This window comes from Schistocerca gregaria, chromosome 4, assembly GCF_023897955.1.
Source record: "Schistocerca gregaria isolate iqSchGreg1 chromosome 4, iqSchGreg1.2, whole genome shotgun sequence".
Taxonomy (NCBI): domain Eukaryota; kingdom Metazoa; phylum Arthropoda; class Insecta; order Orthoptera; family Acrididae; genus Schistocerca; species Schistocerca gregaria.
In genome coordinates this window covers 43,324,666-43,348,092 of record NC_064923.1, presented here as the reverse complement: position 1 = coordinate 43,348,092, position 23,427 = coordinate 43,324,666, and the positions used below count along the sequence as shown (strand labels likewise).

General features: G+C 39.3%; 1 protein-coding gene across 5 annotated transcripts in view; it reads left to right on the top strand.

The window, feature by feature from the left end:
* Window positions 1-23,427, top strand: part of LOC126365842 (protein nessun dorma-like) — a 201,666-nt gene that overhangs the window by 92,578 nt on the left and 85,661 nt on the right. For 4 of the 5 annotated variants that reach the window (XM_050008477.1, XM_050008480.1, XM_050008478.1 and 1 more), the window contains 2 exons: window positions 11,183-11,272; window positions 14,603-14,836. In XM_050008477.1, the coding sequence (XP_049864434.1) occupies window positions 11,183-11,272; window positions 14,603-14,836 (324 nt within the window). The remainder of the gene's footprint in view (window positions 1-11,182; window positions 11,273-14,602; window positions 14,837-23,427) is intronic. The other variant, XM_050008481.1, reaches the window with a different exon arrangement.

Here is a 23,427-nt window from a genome sequence, read left to right as displayed (position 1 = left end):
TTGTTTAATGTCAAACGTACACCTTAGGCGTTGTTGTATGATTCATTTGTCGTTTTTAGTTGACTACTATAAAATTATGAGAGATTACAGCACCATCTATTGCTAAATTTTATAACTATTTATTATTCTTGTGCCATACGTTTTCCCCCTTCTCCGATAATATTCCATTGCAATTTGACGTCATTCTGACCGGTGGTGTTATTTCTACAGCAGTTTGAAAGTTGGACTTTAATTATAATCATCCTGTACTTGGGTCAGGGCGTGATGAACTGCTGCCCCAGCAGGCTTATGGCATTGCCAACTGGATCTGAGACACTGACTGCAGCAGACTTGAAGAGTGTCCAAAAACAGCAGAAAATTTCTGGAAGTGTTGCAGTAAGGAGTAGTTTACGCTCATGTGTAACTTTCACTAGGTTAATCACTGTGATGGGGGAGTGATGAGAATCTGAGTTGGTGACATTTTACTCCTACAAGTATTAGTCCTTTCATGGCACCTGTGGAAGAAGGCAAGAGTACAGGAACTGAAAGAAGGCAGAGATCGTGACCATGGATGGAAGGCACATCACTAGACGCTTCCAGCTGGTCATATTTTTGGAGGTAGACGAGAGTGAGGAAGATATGGAGAATTACTGAAACAACATTCCGCATTGCATTAGATCTGCGATTGTCAATGATGCGTTGTATGTTACATTTCATAGGTGCTCTGTACAAATAAAGTTACCTATGTTTGATGTTTAAAATACGCTTCCCAATTGTTCCCCAACATGCTACTTTCTCAATGGGGAGGTAAATTTTGTTTTGGTTTTACATGGATGCTAATAAGAAGTGTGCTTTCAGTACTAAGTGTTGAGCTCTATTGGTGACACTGCCTTCGGATTTGGTCTCGATTGTAGTACAGATGTACTTTTTTCTTCTTGAATATAATAAATTAACCTAAGAAAGTTATCTAATTCAGTCTTGAACTGATTGAAATTGCTACCTATAAGACATTTGTTATGCTCTGTTAAGTTATGGAATCGAGGCCAGAGGAGGAGTCCGTGGTCTCTTGTGAGATAATCACTAAGTTTGTTTGGGTAGCAGATGCTGACCAGGAAAGTGGTGTGTGATGGTGGTGGCTGGAAGTGTCATTTTGTAGTCAACATGGCAGAAGAACACTGACACAAAATGATGATAAATTACAGTAGGTAGCGTTGGCTGCCAGCCCACTTCCGTAGTGGCTGTATGCGGCCCACCAGAGTGTACGGGATAAGGACGTGACCTCCAGCACAGCGGTGTGCATTTGTTCAGGGCAAAGGGCAACAACTGTGTAGGCCAAATGGTGCTTTGGATGGCAACAGCACGGCTGGACAGCTACACAGCCCCCTCTCGAACTCACCGCATATCGTGGAGGTGGCTGTCGGCAAAATGGAGTCGTTGGGCAGATGACCCAATGGTGTAGAGGTGCCGAATGGACTGTGTACAGGCTTAGCTTGGGCTGAGGCTTGTAGCTATTGACAGTAAAATCTGTTGGCGGCAACGGCGGCTGGCTGCTTCATCTCGGACTGCAAATGGTTTCGTTCTCACGGGTATTGGCTGGAGTCAACTGCATCGCTGGGCATACTGTACACAACTAGACACTACTGAGGCTGAGGGTCTAAATTGTGTGGTATATGTGTCAGCCAGGCTGGCTAGTGTTTCCCCAGTGGCAATAGTCTTAGTCTATAAGTCACAATAGGCTCGAGGCGCTGGGTTTAATCTTTGGGCACCTATGTCTTCATTTGCTCTGGTTTTTCTGTGTGATGCTGTAAGTGGTTATCACTTCAGCTTTGAGAGACTCTGGTTGGCATACTGGTAAAGTCTTCTGGCCTGCAAAAAAAGTGTTGTCTCGATCTGAAAAAATGTTGTTATGAACCGAATATGCACTATTGTGCCATTGCACCTAGTTATTTAGCTTATGAGCACTTCTGACGTTGTTCTACCGAATTGATGCATCAGCAGTTTGTCCCCTGATGAAGCTGTGGTGCAACATATTCCTGCTTTTCACTGGTTATTCTGAAAAGATAAATACTGGTAATTCCAAATGACCATCCTGAATATATACAAGGTGCACAACTTTGCTTCTGTCATTTGGCGATAGGTGGCAACAACAGTAAGTAGCAGTCAAAAGAAACGGATTGCTGAATGAAGACTCCTGTTAAACTCGAGAAGAATTGGCATGATTAGTGGGAGTGACACAGCAAGCCATTTCAAAATGTCTCAAGGCTATGGGCATGATTCAGAAAGAAGGAACTGGGGTCCTGTGAGAGCTGAAACCAAGAGACGTTGAATGGCATTTGTGTGAATGTGAACAGTTGCTTCAGAGGCAAAAACAGAAGGGATTTCTGCATCGCATTGTGACTGGGGACAAAAAATGGGTTCATTATGATAACCCTAAACACGAAAACTCATGGGAATATCCCGGGCGTGCTTCCATGCCGACGGCCAAACCGAATATTCACATTTGGTGGGACCAGCTTGGTGTAGTGTACTATGAGGTGCTAAAACCTAGTGAAACAATCACAGGTGCTTGTTATCGAACACAATTAATGGGTTTGAGCAGAGAGTTAAAAGACAAAAAAGTGATTTTGCAGCACAACAACGCTTAACCCCACATTGCAAAAGAGGTCAAAATGTACTTGGAAACATTAAAATGGGAAGTCCTACCCTACCCGCCATATTCTCCAGACATTGCTCCCCCTGTCACCTGTTTAGCTCAATGGCGCATGGTGTGGCTGATCAATGCTACCGCTCTCATGAAGAAGTCACAAATTGGATCGATTTGTGGATCGCTTCAAAAGATGAACAAATGAATTAATATCACATACAACTCTTACAGCACACTTCTGTATTCTGCAAACACTATGCTTGTAGCTTGAATTTTCCCAGAAAGTGATTCCATAATTCATTAGTGACTGGAAATATGTAGAAGAATAGTTTCTTCATTTTTAAATTAAACACTAAAGTGATTCCAACAAACAAACTGATGTAGAATCCAGAGAAAACTTACGATCTACATGTTCATCATTTGGATTTGCAGCTCCTTGTTTTACCGTGTTTGCAGTTAAAATTGTTGGATATAAGGTCTGCCAGTTATGCCAAACACCTTTTTTTGCAAGTTCCCAAACAAGTTTCAACACCTCTGTGCCATCATCAGTGGGTTTCTGTTTTATTTAATCTGTAAAGTGAACATTTTTACTAGATGTTTACAAAATTACAAGTATATTTAGTTCAAACAATTTGTTTCTTTTAGTTAGTACCTTTACATTCAAATTGCATCGTTTTTCAGGACCACTTGTGTATTATTTATTACAGGTAGCATGTCATCTGCAACCAAATTATGTTGATGAGACATTTTGCTGGGAGTTAACTTATCATTTTATGCTGTACACGTAATTCAGTTTGTCACGATATTTCACGCTTAAATTTTGTTTTTACTTACTTTTCTGTGTGGTAAGCTCTTTTTGTCCTCAGCATCCTGATGAGGTGTTGTGAAGCACATGTAAAATTAACATATTTTCACAAAATATGGTTGTCAAAGCTCTTTGCACTTCACCAAAACACACTGGTGGTTGTGTCACAGCCCAGTCAGTGCTCATTTGTTCACCAGTGAGTTTGGTGCCAAATTTGAAGTTTGTTTGCATTTTATCTGTGTGTGTGTGTGTGTGTGTGTGTGTATATATATATAGACTTTTTAGCTGTTTGTGTTCTCTTTAACACATGTGTTAAATAGTGTGCCCTTGGAATGTGTAGTGTATTCATTTATGACCTGTTTTCCTTCTGCTGTTGCCTTCTATATTTTTAAGTTTTCTCAGTGGTCAGTTTGCTGTATAGGCTGTGGCTGGGCTTTAGTATTCTTAAGTCTGTTTCTATAATTGTGGTTGGGTGGTGATTATGGGCTATTCCCTCAAGTGCTCAGGAAATGCACTATGGGAGTTTTTGCTTTTTAAAGCTCTGAAATGTTCTGAATATCTGGTTTTGAAGTTTCTGCATGTCTACACTGTGTTTATTGACTGGCAAGTGTTGCATGTGAGTTGATATATTCCTGATCTGTTAAATTTATCCGTGGGTGTTTCCTGTGTTCTGATCTTCTTCCGTGCTGTGTTGTCTTGTGTATCCTATTTGGTGTGTGGTCATTGTTTTGTGTTGCTCTGTATTGGGTGAGGGCTTGGTGTGTGTGTGTGTGTAGGGGGGGATGTTCATTTCTGAACTGTTTCCATATTTTTTTATTTAATTTGTCGAACATATGCGTGTCATGACCATTTTCTACTGCTATTTGTTTTGTAGTGTTCTTGTGTGTAGTTTTGTTTGCTCATGGCTGTTCTGTTTAATCTATGGAGCATGTATCTGAAGTTTGCTTGCTTATGTGTCAGTGGGTGGTTCGATAGGTTGTGAATAGTGGTGCTTGTGGATGTCGGCTTCATGAATATTTTGTAGTTGTATGTGTAGTTTGTTTTACGTATGGTGAGATCTAGAAAATGTAGTGTGTTGTTTGTTTCTGTTTCTAATGTGAAGTTAATTTTTTGGTGTAAGTTGTTTATTTCATTGTATAGCTGTTCTGTGTGTGTATGTGGTTCATCAATCAGGCATGTTATGTCATCGACATAACGGTAACAGTATATAACTTTGTAGTTTTTTGGTTGCATTCTGTGTCTGAAGATCATGGTCTCCAGGTGGTTTATAAATATGTTAGATAGGAGGCCACAGATTGGTGATCCATTGGCAGTCCTTCATGTTGAGAATAAAATTCTTTGCTGATCACAAAATAATTTTGTGTTTTTATGGTCTGGAGTATGGTTGTTATTTCATTGATGTGTGTGTCTGTGTGTGTGTGTGTGTGTGTGTGTGTGTGTGTGTGTGTGTGTGTGTGTGTTTCCTTGTTGTTTTAATCTTTGTGTGGTAATGTTGATTGTTTCATTTATTGGACTACAAATGTACATTGATGTGACATCAGATGATATGAGCGTTGCTGTGTCTGGTATGTGTATGTTCTTGATTCTGTCAATTTGAGTTTTCCAGGCTCCTGTTGTTATCAGAAGTGTAAAATGTTTTTAGTAATGTGTGTGTGTGTGTGTGTGTGTGTGTGTGTGTGTGTGTGTGTGTGTTGGGTTAGGTGGTAGGATGGAGCACTTTGGAAGCTGATGACCGGCCTTAGCGGGATATTATCCTTGTGAACGTTTGGTAGGGAATTTAGGTTGGATGCTTTTGGATTTTTCTGTGAGATCCTTTTTACCTGGCCTTTTGAGAATGTATTTTTGATGTTTTTCAGTGTCTGTTGAATGTTTGTGTGGTACCTTGCTTTTCGGTCACTGGTCCTTTTGCATCCATAATTACAGTAATATTCTCTTTGTCTGCTCCTGTTACTATGGCATTGTTCTGTTTTAATTTTTGTTTTAGCTTGCTGGCTGTGATTTCCTCTGATTATCTGTGTTATTTCTGCAGCTACTAATTCTCTTGTCAAGTCTGGATTAAAATTTGGTGTGCTGAGTCTTTCTTGTTCCTTTATAATGTGTTCAGACTCTGTTACGAGGTTTTCTATTGTTTTAGGTGATACATTTGTGTTTTGGCCCTTTTTCTAGTAGGCTGTTTTCTTGTTTAGTAAGATTTATGTCAGCTAGGTTAATGTTTCTTTCATGGAATTTATGTTGTTGGTTGTGATTGTTTCCAGTGAGTGTGTTTGTGCTGTTAATTATTCTTTTGAGTTTCCTGTTTTGTTTCTCCTCTTTTTCTTGCACTACTTTCTGCGTGAATGCTTCTTCTCTCTCTGTGTTATTTCCTGAAAGTGAGATGGTATTGTAAATTTGTTGGCCAATTCTAAATGTGTTTGCTAAAGTTCAGTGTTGAGCGACTTCTTCTTAGTATATAATTTCCTAATTTCTTGTTTTAGCCACATAATCTCCACTTTCTTTTTCTTTGGTGCAGATGACATGCTATTCAGAGTTTTTGATGTAGTCTAGAATTATATTATGAGCTAGGCAATTTTTGTTGTTGTTGTGGTCTTCAGTCCTGAGACTGGGTTGATGCAGCTCTCCATGCTACTCTATCCTGTGCTATCTTCATCATCTCCCAGTACATACTGCAGCCTACGTCCTTCTGAATCTGCTTAGTGTATTCATCTCTTGGTCTCCCTCTACGATTTTTACCCTCCGTGCTGCTCTCCAATACTAAATTGGTGATCCCTTGATGCCTCAGAACATGTCCTATCAACCGATCCCTTCTTCTAGTCAAGCTGCGCCACAAACTCCTCCCCTCCCCAATCCTATTCAGTACCTCCTCATTAGTTACGTGATATACCCATCTAATCGTCAGCATTATTCTGTAGCACCACATTTCGAAAGCTTCTATTCTCTTTTTGTCCAAACTATTTATCGTCCACATTTCACTTCCATACGTGGCTACACTCCATACAAATACTTTCAGAAACGACTTCCTGACACTTAAATCTATACTCGATGTTAACGAACTTCTCTTCTTCAGAAACACTTTCTCTGCCATTGCCAGTCTACATTTTATATCCTCTGTACTTCGAAATCATCAGTTATTTTGCTCCCCAAATAGCAAAACTCCATTACTACTTTAAGTGTCTCATTTCCTATTCTAATTCCCTCAGCATCACCCAGGTTAACTCGACTACATTCCGTTATCCTCTTTTTGCCTTTGTTGATGTTCATCTTATATCCTCCTTTCGAGACACAGGCAATTTTTATTAAACATTATATTTAGGTTTGGTCTTCTGAAGGAACTTTCGAGTAATTGAACATGTATCAATAATTACAGATTTCTGTAGTTGTATATGTACGTTTGGATGTAGCTGTATTGTGTTGATGTACTGGTGGATATTGTGTGGTATGACTCCTGTAGTTGATAGTGGTATAATGTCAATTTTATCCTGATGCCACATGTCCTTGACTTCCTCAGCCAGTTGGATGTATTTTTCAATTTTTTCTCCTGTTTTCTTCTGTATATTTGTTTTATTGGGTATCGATATTTTGATTAATTGTGAAACAAAGCCAAACAGATAATTGCAGCATCCAAGAGAAATCTTGGGAAGACTTTGGAAACAGGTTGGAGACTATGGGTCAAGCTGTTGGAAAACCATTCTGGAGTGTAATTAGCAGTCTTTGAAAGGGAGGTAAGAAGGAAATGACAAGTATTTTGGACAGGTCAGGAAAACTGCTGGTGAATCCTGTGGATGCCTTGGGCAGATGGAGGGAATATTTTGAAGAGTTACTCAATGTAGGTGAAAATACAACCAGCAATATTTCAGATTTCGAGGTAGAATGGGATAGGAATGATTATGGAAATAGGATCACATTTGAGGAAATGGAGAAAATGGTCAATAGATTGCAGTGCAGTAAAGCAGCTGGGGTGGATGAAATTAAGTCGGAACTGATCAAATACAGTGGAACGTCAGGTCTTAAATGGCTACACAGGATAATTGAAATGGCCTGGGAGTCGGGACAGGTTCCATCAGACTGGACAAAAGCAGTAATCACACCAATCTTCAAATATGGAAACAGAAAAGATTGTAACAACTACAGAGGTATATCTTTAATCAGCGTTGTGGGTAAAATCTTCTTAGGTATTGTTGAAAGGAAAGTGCGAGTACTAGTTGAGGACCAATTGGATGAAAATCAGTGTGGGTTTAGACCTCTTACAGGTTGTCAGGACCAGATCTTTATAGCTTACGGCAAATAATGGAGAAGTGTTATGAGTGGAACAGGGAATTGTATCTATGCTTTATAGATCTAGAAAAGGCATATGACCGGGTTCCTAGGAGAAAGTTATTGTCTGTTCTAAGATTATGGAATAGGAGGCAAACTTTTGCAAGCAATTAAAGGTCTTTAACTGCTGCCTGACTATCCATGTAGAGTTGACGGTAAATTGAGTTCATGGTTCAGAGTAGTTTCAGGGGTAAGACAAGGCTGCAACCTGTCTCCACTGTTGTTCATATTATTTATGGATCATGTGTTGAAAACAATAGACTGGCTGGGTGAGATCAAGATATGTGAACACAAAATAAGCAGTCTTGCATATGCGGACAACTTAGTTGTGATGGCAGATTCGATTGAAAGTTTGCAAAGTAATATTTCGGTGCTAGATCAGAAATGTAAGGACTATGGCATGAAGATTAGCATCTCCAAAACGAAAGTAATGTCAGTGGGAAAGAAATATAAACGGATTGAGTGACAAATAGGAGGAACAAAGTTAGAACAGGTGGACGGTTGCAAGTACTTAGGATGCATATTCTCACAGGATGGCTAAATTGTGAAAGAACTGGAAGCGAGGTATAGCAAAGCTAATGCAGGGAGCGCTCAGCTACGATCTACTCTCTTCTGCAAGAAGGAAGTCAGTACCAAGACTAAGTTATCTGTGCACCGTTCAATCTTTCGACCAACTTTGTTGTATGGGAGCGAAAGCTGGGTGGATTCAGGTTACCTTATCAACAAGGTTGAGGTTACGGATATGAAAGTATGAGGAAATCAAAGAAATCTGGGAATGAACTGTATAGATGTAGCAGTCAGGATGAACAGGCTTAGATGGTGGGGTCATGTTAACAGAAGAGGCACCAATGTTAGCACTGAATAGGGGATCATGGAGGAATTTTATAAGGGGGCTATGCTCCAGACTGAACGCTGAAAGGCATAATCAGTCTTAGATGATGAATTTCTTCTTTTTATTGGTGAGTATGATGTAAGGTTTGTTATGTGGTGTTGTTTTATGTGTTATAATGGTTCTGTTCCAGTATAATTTGTATTCATCATTCTCCTGTACATTTTGTGGTGCATACTTGTATGTCGGAATGTGTTGTTTTATTAGTTTATGTTGTATGGCAAGTTGTTGATGTATTATTGTCATGTCTTCTGGGGTATTCTGTATTTGCTAGTATTGCACATCTGCTTGTGATGTGATCTACTGATTCTATTTGTTGTTTCCAAAGTCTGCGTTTATCTGTTGTGGTATTGGGATCTTTAATAATATGCTTGCTGTAATATCTGGTGTTTATTGTTTGATCCTGTATTGCAGTTATGAAGCCTGCCGTCTCACTGTATATATTGCCTTTTCCTAGCCATGTGTTGATGCATCTTTATTGATGTGTGGCTGTGTTAGATGATCTCGGGTGTTTTCCATGTAGTGTTTTCTTTTTCCAATTTACTTTCTTTGTATCTGTTGATGTTATGTGATCTAAAGGGTTGTAGAAGTGATTATGAAATTACAGTGTTGTAGCCGATGTATTTATATGAGTGATTGCTTTGTGTATTTTTCTAGTTTCTGCTCATTCTAGAAAGAATTTTTTTAAATTGTCTACCTGTCCATAATGTAGGTTTTTAATGTTGATAAATCCCCTTCCTCCTTCCTTTCTGTTTAATGTGAAACTTTCTGTTGATGTATTCTATATTTGTGGCTTTGTGATCGTGTAAGTGTATTGAGTGCTTCTAGGTCTGTGTTACTCCATTTCACTACTCCAAATGAGTAGGTCAAGATTGGTATAGCATAAGTATTTATAGCTTTTGCCTTGTTTCTTGCTGTCAATTCTGTTTTCAGTATTTTTGTTAGTCTTTGTCTATATTTTTCTTTTAGTTCTTATTTAATTTTCTTTGTCTGTATCCTAGATATTTATAGGTATCTGTTTTTTCCATCGCTTCTATGCAGTCGCTGTGGTTATCCAATATTTAATCTTCTTGTTTAGTGTGTTTTCCCTTGACTATGCTGTTTTTCTTACATTTGTGTGTTCCAAAAGCCATATTTATATCATTGCTGAATACCTGAAACAAAAATTAAAACAGAACAATGCCATAGTAGCATGAGCAGACAAAGAGACTATTACTGTAATTATAGATGAAAAGGACCAGTGACCAAAAAGCAAGGTAGCAGACAAACATTCAGCAGACACTGAAAAACATCAAAAATACATTCTCAAAAGGCCAGGTAAAAAGGATCACACAGAAAAAGCCAAAAGCACCCATCCTAAATTTCCTGCCAAAGGTTCAAAAGGATAATATCCCACTAAGGCCTTTCATCAACTTCCGAAGTGCTCCATCCTACTACCTCACCCAACAGCCGGCTGGTGTAGCCGAGCAGTTCTAGGTGCTACAGTCTGGAACCGCGCGACCGCTACACTCGCATGTTCGAATCCTGCCTCGGGCATGGATGTGTGTGATGTCCTTTGGTTAGTTAGGTTTAAGTAGTTCTAAGTTCTAGGGGACTGATGACCTCGGAAAGTCCCATAGTGCTCAGAGCCATTCACCCAACAGACACAGACATTACTAAAAAAATTGTACACTTTTGATAACAACAGGAGCCTGGAAAACTCAAATAGACAGAATCAAGAACATACACATACCAGACACAGCAAGCCTCATATCATTTGATGTCACATCAATGTGTATTTGTTGTCCAATAAATGAAACAATTAACTCCTCACTCGGACAAAAAGTATTAGTCATATAAAAGAAAGGAATTATAATTATGTGCAATGTTCACACACAAAAATCTTGCATGAATCTCATTAAGCAGCAGGAAATATTGACCACAGTCTCATGGTTTCTTTGGTCCCTTAAGAGATTTGTTGTCAGCTGTCTGCCAGAGTTTGAGAGTAACGGAGATTTCACAGGGACAACACTAAAAAGGAAAATGGTGTGCATTACTCTTTAATGAATATGTCTCTGGTACAGAAAGGGGTGAAATATGTAACTTTTTGTGGAAAAAACCTGTAAATGGCCAACATGTAGCCATATAAATATTATTTTTTTCCATGTATTATTATTTTTATTGTTTATTTATTTATTTTTAATTGGAATGTAAGTGTTATATATAAATTCTGCTGACACATTCCACCTCGAACATTTATTGTGAATTTGATGTATGAACAAGTAACGAAGTAACTCATTCACCAACTTAGTTCTTCCTTGTGCCAGTATGAGAGGCAGCCAGCCGTTTGATGCTAATAATATGCCACACTTTGCAAATAAATGTATGTTCCTGATTGTGTCAACATTCTATATCACTCAGTCCTTTGAAGTTACATTTCGTTGTTTATTAGTGAGAGTGAAATAATATTCAGTTGGATAATAGTTAAACTTTTCAAAGTTGGAAAGTCCTTTTTGAAACATCCTGTATTGTGTCTTACATTGTAATTACTTATCAATAAATTTTCATGTTGTAGGTTTTTTTATAACCACTTATGGTTTCCATGGGACACTGAAGATAATAGCCAGAATTGGATTGATGCACATCTCAATGAACGACTAAACCTGTAAGTTTCATATCAGTTTGTCTGACAGTACTATCACCTTTTTGTAGCGTGGTTGATGTGACACACATTTACACTATGAGAGAAGATACCTATGCACATTATATCATTGGACTGGTATGAGACAGAAGAAAATTTCTTTTTAAAGCCTTTTCAAAACTGATTGTTTGCGTAAAAAGTGAAAATGGAATTATTGACATTCACAATCGATGCAAAAGAGTTACATGTTTGCACCTGTACCTGTCCTTCAAAGTAGTCACCAGTATTGTGTAAAACCTGTTGCCAGCGATGTGAAAGGCGTAGTATACCTTTAGCAGAGCCCGTTTTGTTGATGGCGCAAATGGAGCAGTCTATTGTCTGTCAAATCTCTGGAACGGTTCTGAAGTGAATGCCATGAAGTGGTTCATTCATCTTTGGAATGAAATCAAAGTTACAATGACTTAAGTATGGGGATTATAGTGGATGGTACAGTACTTCCCAGTCCCATCGACCAAACAGAGCAGCCCCAGCTTGCACTGTATGCGTCCACACATTGTCGGGTGGGTTGCGCAGAAAGATGCGCAAAGATGCTCCAAAAACGAACTGTGATATTGTGCATTGATAGTCTGCCATTGCGGAACATAATGCGTTAGGATAACACCATAACAGTCATACACGGGAATCGCCATAACTTTAGACCGTTCCATTCGCACCATCAACAGTACAGGCTCTGCTAACAGTATACTACGCCTTCCACGTCACTGGCAATGGATTCTACACAACGCTGGTGACTACTTTGAAGGACAGTAACAGGTGCAAACATGTAAGTCTTTTGTATCGGTTGTGAATAAATAAAACCCTCGTGTGTGTGTGTGTGTGTGTGTGTGTGTGTGTGTGTGTGTGTGTGTGTGTGTGTGTGTGTGTGTGTGTGTGTGTGCGCGTAGGTAGATTTTCCATAGTTTTCCCTCTGACTGGATTAAGATGAATTCGGGAATGGTTTCTTTGAAAAGTCTCGACAGATTTTCTTGTCCCACCTGAGTTTGTACTCCATTCCTAAACTCTCATCTTCTGTCCGGCAAACCATATTTTGTAGAACAGATGTTGTTAGGAATATTAGTTTTGGGTGTAACCATTTTTCAGTCTATGTTGGCATGGATAATAACGAACTCTCTTTGGAAACAAATGATTTCAGTTAGAAGTCGGTGTTTGTTGGTAGAATGTAGTACCTCAAATAAAAATAAAAATCAATATAGAGAGGAAGCAAACATTGCAAAACAATATTTTGGTGGGATGAAGAGCCTTTAAGACAACTGTTTTCTAGAAATAATGCGGGAACCTACCAAACCATAGTTCTGCTGCTGCTGTCGTTTTACTTAAGCGTCAGCCAGTACATAAATGGGCATAAGATGACAATGTATTCATTGGGCATGTATTATAATTACACAGCCATCTGATCTTAGTTGTCCAAATAAGACAAGCAAAATGAACTTATGAGAATACTAGATAATTTAAAAGTAGTAAGAATGTTATATAATGCAGGACTCTATTTCAAGAGCTAGCAACATGGAGCAACGTGATAATGCAGTGACTATCCATTCCAGATTTTGACCATTGAAAACCACAAATGATGATGAATCTGATTGAAAAATTAAAAGTACCATAGAAGAGAGTATGGCTTTCAGAAATGTTTAAAGAATGTACCCTGCCAATTTTAAAACCATTGTGCAGATGATTGAAGAAAAGTTTTCACAGTATTTAGGAAAACCATTCCAATCTTGGTATGGATAGCTGTCACACTTTGGTTCCTTGCTAGGGATGAATCTCTTATCAGCCTGATGAATATACATTTAGAGTTTCAAAACAAGTGATCTCAAGTGCTGTCTGAGAAACATGTAAAGTTGTAATTATTTCAATGAAAGGTTTTGTAAAAGTGGGAATCAGGACTTCTGTTGGCATTATGTTTTATTTTAATAATTTTTTTTTTTTTTTTTTTTTTTTTTTTTTTTTTTTTTTTTTAAGAATACAAGTTTATGGGCTACATTTATGGTTGATATCTATCTTTATCACAATACATATGCTGACTTCCTCCAGATTCCATGTTTTGAAGGAAAAATTAAATTGAGCGATGACCTAATAAATTTGACTTTTTTGGTGAAAAACTGCCTCCCCCTCACAGCTTCTTTTGTTGTCTCTTGAATTGTGGTTATTAACTTGTGTATTTTTTCTGTTTGTGTTTTGGAAGTTTCATGTTTTTTGACCAAATGTCCCATAGCATCCCTCCTTTTGCCTCTATTTTTGCGGTCTTGGGATATTGCATTCCAGACCTGAGAGGGCCTGAAACATCAATTATATTTGATGTTGTCTTCACAGCAATCAAATAGAAATTGACTCAGAAAATGTACCAACTACAATAAGTCACACAACATTGTCACATATTCCCCATTTCGATAGGGAACCTGCGACTTGGACTGTTGTAACACAACAGTCGTAGAACACGAGGAAAAGCCATGGAACAACTCTGAAACTTTTTCTGAGAATCATGTTTCATGATTTTGTCACTAGGTGGGCGTACAACTGCTGCTGCTAATGATGATATTCAGGAGTTGAGGAGAGGAATGACAATTTGTAATCAGCATTTTCTTTCGGTATTTCATTGAGTCAGCAGTTCCATTCAAATGACCTGAAATAGGCATATTTGTTGGCAGAGGCAGGCTGCACTGATTGAGCCGTTGCTAAATTGTGAGGTTTTTTCCTGACTTTTTGAACAGTTGATAAGCTTTGGACAAGGATTTGTCCAATGTTACTGCTACATACCTTAAATTATACCATGTTTCATATGTCTTTCAGTACCACAGTTTTCTTTTGGTCATCATACTACCTTCTAGGTAACACTGCTTAGTGGAATGTTTTTGAGTTCAGTGTCAGTTTGAAATAGTTTCTTCATCTCCTTTGAGTCCAGAAGGGAAAAGTATTTATATGTGGCTCTCAGAAATGTGACAACTTCATTGCATTGCAAACAGATTGTTAAAATTTTTTAAAATTTTAGTTAATTTTTTTGTTTATTTATTTTTTCATGTTGACTATTTTCTGAAACATTATTGCACTATAAGTGACAATACAGTTTAGAATGATTGGGTATATTTACATTATCACTAACTTTGTACACATTGAGTATGAATATGAAAACTTTATCAGTTCACTTAAAATAGTCATTACAGATAAAATTATGTTAAATGTTTGGATGCAAAATGGGATTACAAAACTTTTGTGGAATTTGCTTGTTTAGCTGAATTTTATGCCGCATTATGAAGTGTGAATATTAATCGCAGATACGTCCACTTTCAACATATGTAGGTACTATGATATGAAGTCTGGAAAAATACCATGTGAAATGGTTGAAAATATCATGTCACTGTTGTCAGAGGCTCGTGTAATACAGAACAAAATTTCTGATTTGGAAGAAAATATAGATGATATTGACAACGAAGATAGTTTGGATGAAAATAAAGCTTGCAACCTAATAGAACTTCGAATTCGGCTCCATAAAATCAAGAAAGAAATTCAAGTGATGGAAAATCCTGCCATAAGGTACAATTCATAATATTTAGTCTTTCTCAGGCACCTATTAACTAACCTAAGTATCTTACAGATTTTTTAAAAATATGTTTAACATTTTAATATCTCATTATTTTCTATATGTAATGTAGGAACCTCTTATTACTTGTTTGAAAGATGTTAAAATGTTTGTTCTTTCCTGAACCACACATAAAGTAATGGAGGTTTTTTTAAGCTTGATTTGTAGCACACTGACCAGAGTAAGACACAGGTACCCAGTAACATCAGTGGTCGTGTGTGTAGGAATTGTTTAATGTCACGAACAGTATAGGTTGTGTAAAACTGATGTGTGAAACATGAAATATGTACAGAATTGTGGAAGCATTCTAAAACCCCATAGTGATAGAGGAACAATTATACCAGGAGCTGTTAAAAAAATTGTTACCATGTAGTTTTTTGCAAATTGTTGAAATTGTTTTAAGTTCAAAACATTTAAATGAGAAAGGTGAAGTCAGGAAATATGCACTTGATTAAAGAAACATTACAGGAGACTATAAAAGTTAATGATAACAGTACCAGAGAAGGAAAGTTGCTACTCACTATATAGCGGAGATGCTGAGGCCGCGATAGGCACAAGATTCACACAATTATGGCTTTCGGCCATAAAGGCTTTTGTCAGCAGTAGAAGCATGCGCGCACTTACACACACACACACACACACACACACACACACACACACACACACACACACACACACACACACAACTTGCACACACATTTGCAGTCTCAGAGAACTGAAACCACATTGCGAGCAGCAATGGGAGTGGCAACTGGGTGGGGTTAAGGAGGAGGCTGGGGTGGGGAGGGGGAGAAAAGGGGTGGGATTCCATTGTTTGATTTTTAAAGTTAATGATAAAGCATTACAGAAATTCTTTTCCTAACGTGAGCAGGTGTTTAATTAAACAATGATAAAACAAACTTACATAATATGTGCTACACTGCTGTTTAATAAACAACAATGAAATAACTTTCATTATATGACACTGTCGACACGACAGATGTTACTCTACAGTAATGACACACCCGAAACATTAAACAGTGCTGCTGCATAAGATTCCAGCCACCCGTTTATTCGATTGCTCATTGTCTTGTAGGCAACTGCCTCATTGTGCTGCTAACTGATAATATGGATCATTTTCTTGCATAGATTGCAAACCATACCACAGTGATCACATTCCAGCAATCCAGCAGGATCTCCAGTCACTACTCAAATCTTTAGGCCCATCCCAGAACCTCTCCCCAGAGTCCATCTCTCAACTTAACCCTACCACTCCCCACACTCACACCTTCTACATGCTTCCTAAAGTCCATAAACCCAAACACCCAGGACACCCCATTGTGGCCTGTTACTGTGCCCCACTGAGAGAATTTCTGCTTTCATAGACCAACACCTTCAACTTATTATCTGGAACCTATCCTCCTATATAAAACATACCAATCATTTTCTCAACCGACTCTCCACAGTTCCCTTCCCTTTATTACACGGTGCCCTGCTCGTCACTATTGATGCCATCTCCCTGTACACTAACATTCCTAATGCCCATGGCTTTACTGCTATCGCACACTACCCTTCTAGATGCCCTACATTTTCCAAACCTCCTTCCTATTCTCCATGACCAACTGTGTCCTCACCCACAATTAATTCTCCTTTGGATCCATTACCTACAAACTAATCCAGGGTACAGGGCCCGCATTGCACCATCCTATGCTAACCTCTTCATGGGCCATCTAGAGGAATCCTTCCTAAACCCCTCACCTGGTTCAGATTCATTGATGACATCTTTGGTATCTGGATTGTAGGTGAGGACACCTTATTCACATTCCTCCAGAAGCTCAACAACTTCTCCCCCATTTGCTTCACCTGGTCCTGCTCAACCTAACAAGCCATCTTCCTAGATGTTGACCCCCACCTCAGAGATGGCAACATCAGCACCTCTGTCCATATCAGACCTACTAACCATCAGCAATACCTCCAGTTTGACAGTGGCCACCCGTTTCATATCAAGATGTCCCTTCCGTACAGCCTAGCCACCCGTGGTCGTCGCATCTGCAGTGATGAGCAGTCCCTCTCTAAATATACCGAGGGTCTCACTGAAGCCTTCACTGACCGTAATTATCCTCTCATCCTTGTACAAAAACAAATCTCGTGTGCCTTATCTTTCCAGTCTCCCACCACCTCCCGAAGTCCCACAGTCTGGCCACAGAGAAGCATTCCCCTTGTAACTCAGTACCAACTGAGCAACTGAATTACATTCTTCGCCAGGGTTTCAATTACCTCTTGTTGTGCCCTGAAATGAGAAATGTCCTACCCACTATCCTTCCCACCCATCATACCATGGTATTCCGCTGTCCACCGAACCTACACGATATACTTGTCCATTCTTACACAACCCCTGTTCCCAATCCCTTACCTCATGGCTCGTACCCCTGTAATAGACATAGATGCAAGACCTGTCCCATACATCCTCCTACCACCACCTACTCCAGTCCGGTGACTAACATCACCTCTCCCATCAAAGGCAGGGCTACCTGTGAAACCTGTCATGTGATTTACAAGCTAACCTGCAACCACTGTGCTGCATTCTATGTAGGCATGACAACCAAAAAACTGTCTGTCCTCTTGAACGGCCACCGACAAACTGTGGCCAAAAAACAAGTGGACCACTCTGTAGCTGAACACGCTACCAAATATGATACTCCTCATCCCAATGACTGCTTCACAGCCTGTGCCATATGGATCCTTCCCACCAATACCAGCTTTTTGGAATTGCACAGGTAGGAACTTCCCTGCAGTACATCCTACGTTTCCGTTACCCCCCCTGTCCGTAACCTTCGTTAGTAGCTGTCCTCATCCATCCAGCCCCCTCCCTGTTCTCATTCCAGCACTACACAGCCGTCATTTCACCGCCACACCCAGTCTTTTAATTTCTCTCCTTTCTGCTGCTTACCCCCTACCCTCTCCGCACCTTCCCTTCTGCTCCCTGTCTAAACTGCAACACTTCACGGTTCACCACCCCCACCATACTATCCCTCCCTCTCACCGCCCCTGCCTCCTCCTTACTCGCACCAAGTCGCCACGCCCATCATGCACTGGTGCTGCTGCTCGCAGTATGGTTTCAGCTCTCTGAGACTGTAGACATGTGTGCAAGTTGCACTTGTGTGAGAGCGAGAGAGAGAGAGAGAGAGAGAGAGAGAGAGAGAGAGAGAGAGAGAGAGAGAGAGAGTGTGTGTGTGTGTGTGTGTGTGTGTGTGTGTGTGTCTACTGCTGACAAAGGCTTTAATGGCCGGAAGCTATGATTGTGTGAATCTTTTTATTGTGCCTATCACGACTCAGCATCTCTGCTATATGGTGAATAGCAACTTTCCTTCTCTCACATTGTTACATTCCATCCTGGATTTTCCATTGTTTCATTTATCAGTGTATTGGCTGAAACAATACTGATGGAATAGGTATGGGCTCGCAGTTGCGCAAAAACAGTGGAATGGTGCAAAACAATTTTATTTGTATTTAGCACACTTTATACATAGTCGCATCAGCTCGATGGTTGTCTTCTTCTTCTTCTCTTGAAGAATAGATTAAAAGATTTACAGGTAGCCTTAAAAAAATAAAAAAAATGTTGCAGAGTATTTTGAATACTTGACAAACTTAATGCTAATAACAAACAATGGAGTTATTACATATACAGCTTGAGATTCACTAAATAAGATCACTAATGAGTAAAATAGTAAAATGTTTTCAAATTTTCTTACATGTGATGAATACAATATAATTATTTTGCATCTAAGGAGAGAAATGTCCTTTAACATCGACATAACTAGAAATTACTGAGTAGAAACAGTCAGTGTAAATTTGTAGAAACAATACATTAATTGAACTTAGACTTACACACAAGATGAACATTTTGTAGACTAAAAAAAAAACAAGATTAGACAAGCAAAGAATGACACAGAATTGTTTTAAGAGAAGATAAATAAGCATTTAGAAATTGATTGCAAAATTATACAAGATTTACAACAAAGTACTGTAAACTAATTATCGTGATTTGGAAGAGAAGTGATAAAAATTTAGAATCGTATAATTGTGTTGAAAGGTCCAAAAGGCACCAGCAGCTGTCTGATAAACACATGGTGATTTTTAGTGGGAAAGTTTGATTAAAAACAATATGTGAGAGTATAAAATATTAAGGAAACTCTTGTCCAGAGGCTTGGAATATAACTTCAAGTAGTCACAATCTTCATATATTGGTAGCTGACATGTACAGGATCACAAATCGGTCCTTTTACTTCTACAATCTATCTTAATTTTTTAAAGGAGGAAGAAAAACCTTGTGAAGTAATTGACAAATAAAGTCAATAACAGAACTTGGTTTTCCTGTCCTGAAAACTAACAGAATAAGTCTACGTGATCACTGACGTATGCTTTTAATTTTATGTATGTCTTTTTCCTTAATATCTTTCTCCCAAAGACTAGCAGTGCTCTTAATATAAATGTTTTTGACTCATAAAGAGCTATTGGGAGAATTACACTCTGGTATAGACTGATTTTAAAACTCCTCAAAACCGCGCAGCACGTCTCTTTAGCCAAAATTATCCTCTGTTTGCCACTGCAATCCTTGCCTTAGTTTCACGTTTTCATTCTGTTCTGTTCTAAAAATGCATTCCAATTATTTAAATGTGTCACATTCTCTTAAAAGTTATCTGCTGATAGTTATGCAGATTTAGTTGGTCAAATGATCAACAAGAGATTAAGTGCCAAAAAAACTGCCTGATGCCTGAGGAGGTTATTTCCAAAAGAGGGCATACATTGATACCTAGAGAAGGGGAGAGGTGAACACAAGAACCCAAAGTACAGATCATGGAAGTCTAACTCGTGGCATGAGGGAGTGGAAAAGGAACGTGTTAATAGGACAAATACCAGTGAATGAGAAACGGCGACACCTTTGCATGTTCCTTATACAGCACCACACACTATGGGAACTCTTTTAACAAGTCATCATCCCATGTTGAAAGCACGCCACCATGGGCAGTTGCTCAGAGTCCAAGCTAAGTACTGAATAAAGAGAATTTTTTTCTTTTCTATTCTGAACTGTTTATCATGTCTATCCTCTCCAACGTGGATGGCACTCACACATCCTTCCCATTGCTGCATGTGTTAGGTATGCTACAGCTTGCCTGACACATTTGGATGGCAAGCTAGTGGGTGACAGTGCTGTGTGCAAGGGCAGTGGGTTGTGAAATGTTGTAGTCCAGGGCACAGGCCACTTAGCTGTGGTGGTGCAAAGTAGACCTCAATGTACAACTGCGCAATGCAGCGGGACTGCACAGGTGTAGTGGCTGGCAGCGCCTACTGGGATGGAATAAACCCCAGTACGGTCCCCAAAAACTGCAACCCTCCATCTGGTGGGTATTTACACAAAGAAAAAAGATTTTCTTCCCTTTCACCTACTACACACCCAGTAGCGAAAAAACGCTACTTTGTTCCATTATTAATAACATTAAATTTAGCTTTGACCACGACATTCAAAGATGAAAAAATTGAACTCAAGACTCCCTTTAAAAATTACTTCACATGAATAACATAATGACTATCCTTACATATCTGTTTGGGGGGGTTGTACTTTTTTACTTGCTTCATTGGCTGGTAAAATAGCCTGGTGGTTGGCACTCAGGAACAACAGGTTGCAGTGGTTTACAAGGACATTTACAATAACCTGTTCTGTATAAAAACCATAGGATAACACCAAACAGCACTAGGACTATAGTAGTAGAAACACCTAGGCATTGTCACAGTTGACTTATATTTCTGCTGGTATCAATCTTCAACATACACAATAGCACGTTGGTAATGTTACGTGGCACCAATTGACTGTTACAGGAGCATTCCTCTAAAGGTAAGTCAGTTAAGTCTGTTACATACAGTAAAATGGTTTCAGATTAATGTTAGAGTATTATTCCAACTGAGCAGGTAGTTTACAGGAGGGAGCAATAATGCCACACTGGGGCAACTTGTTGGTAGAATATCATATCATAGCATAGTCATAGTAGACTATAGCATTTGACATTGGTAATCTGGGATGCTTATGGGGTAAGGTTCAATTTCCACACAATTTCCAGTATTAACGGACTGGCAAGACAGTGCTTTACAGGAAGACCATTACCATAAATGTAAGTGTAAGTTAAGCTAACCGGTTCAGCACCAAGCTTAGGACAAGGCTAGGTTAGAAGTTTGTTTGTAGGAAATTGTGTTTCAGTGATAGAAGATAATTTCTGAACAGGTTTAGGATTAACGATCTTTCATCCAAACCATAGTGTCGCAGGCAATCTTCATATTGTGCATTACATACCTTTGCTGTATTTCTGCTGGACTGGCCGTACAGGTTGTAGGTACGATGTAAATTAAGAGAGCAGGATGGATTGCTGCTTTGGGAGTTAAGTCTGTGTGAATACTAGATAAGGTGTTGGTGTTTTTGTGCCGTAAATCGGAAGTAACAACTGCTCCGTGCAAAATTTACAGAATATGGAATACAAGTTGAAATCATAAGGTCAGATGAGGGAGAAAAACCTTCTTTTGAAGTTCAACACAGATAGGTTGTCATACCATGAAACATAAAACTAATCCCATTTGCAGCATAGGTGTAATGGCTGCATTGGAGCAGTCAGTCACTTAGTCAATATGAGTGATTCTGCTTGCACCCTTGCCAGGGTTCCAAGAACATAAAACTATAACAGTTAAGTGAGAGTATTTTGGGATTGCGTGAAGGGCAGCATTTTAAAGGTAGCAACATAATATTGCATCAACTTCGTGTTGGATAGGTAGATTTGAAGAGGTTTCATTCTCACTAGAGAGTGTTGGAGAGAGAGACTGGTTGACATAGTGTGAACGGAGGTGACACACGTCTTGGCAGGAATAGATAAGACGGTGAACAGTTATTACTGGGAGAGTATAGGCAGGGACTACTCTTCTTCAGCAAAAGAAGAAGCAAAGGATAACATGGGTAGCTGTGCAGTAGATAGGGGTGAACTAAAATTATCCTAATAGCAAGCAGCAGCAGTTGCCCACCGATATTCGGCAGCACAGACAACTGCGAATGTGCCAGTAGCAGAAGAAAATAAGCTGCTCAAAGTATGCCATATCTAGTCTCTATCTGACTTTTAGTGTAGTTTTTCATCCTTTCATTAGGTATATAATACAAAAATTGGAGCCACAGAGGCTGTCATCACCTCAAATGACCAAGTAGGTTTGGCAACATAACAGTGCACATCCACCAAAAATGGGAAGCAGTGAAAAGTGTTGAAAGGGAGCAGGAGGCTAAACAGGAGTACAATAATGTCAAAACCATACAGAATATCACATTAATAAAACATCAAGGTATGGAACACTATAAAATTAAACATAGTATCAGATAATTAGCACATTTATTAACTAAATACAACATTCTCAGGCAACTACGTATCACTCTATCATCATTATGTGTGCCTTGAGGAGAGTGTGAATAGAGGCCCCTTGAAACTTAATGCTGAGCTTACTGTTGCCAGTGCATTTTGAAAAGAAATTCCAAATGTAACAGCACAGCTCAGTGACTGCAGATAGAATGGTAGAGATAGGTACTCTACACGAGTAACCCAAAAAGGAGTGAGCAAGTATTGGAGTGACTGATTTTAATTAATGGTTCCTGCAAGGTGGTAGGTGGCAACTTGTGCCAACGGGCAGCCTCATCATGTCTTTCACAAGCTCTGAGGAATAAGTGCAAAAACTATTGGTAGTTACCCCTATAATAGGAAAAAGCAGAGGAAGGGGGGTTGGTAGAAAGGTAGAATAAGAAAATTGCTGAAGGTTCACCACATGAGGCCTGCAATGCAAATTTTGGCCACTAACTCTTTGATCATACTTCACATAGCATAGATGCGTCTTTAGCAAGATGTGATTGCAGCAGCCACCAGAAAGATCGCGGGAGGCGCACATGGACAGAAGTTGTTGCAAGTAAAGTCCCATCCACCAGAGGGCACACGGGAATTCGGCCGTGCCCGATGCCGGCGGAACAACAACAACTCAGGCAGCACAGGCTGTGCCCAGTCAGTTTTACATTGAGCATGCCTAGCAGACAGTTCTCGGACTACACTATGTGAAGTGCAACGGACAACGTGAATAGTGTTAATTCAGTGATATTGTTGATGGCTTGAGCTATGACAGTTGCAGCTAGGTCTTACACAAAATGGGGGTTCGTAACTAAAAATGGTAGGAAGCGAAATGAACTTAGGTGGGCCGTAAAATTGAGGTACAGTAGGCACCTGGTATGGATACTCGAACCCAGTCACTACCAGATGAAAACATTCTGCCAAATCATTTTGGTGAGTGCAAGTGATGAATGTGTGATTCACGGTTATCAACTGTGATATAGCTGTCAAGAGTGATAGTTAAATATTGGTTTTGGTACATATTCGGTCAATATTGATAACTTCTGGTAAATCAGGCAACAATAGCCATATTTTCTTGGCCCGCAGTACAGGTTGTGGTCAAAGATATTAATTGAAAAAGGTGTCATGATCACTTGTAGTCATCATCA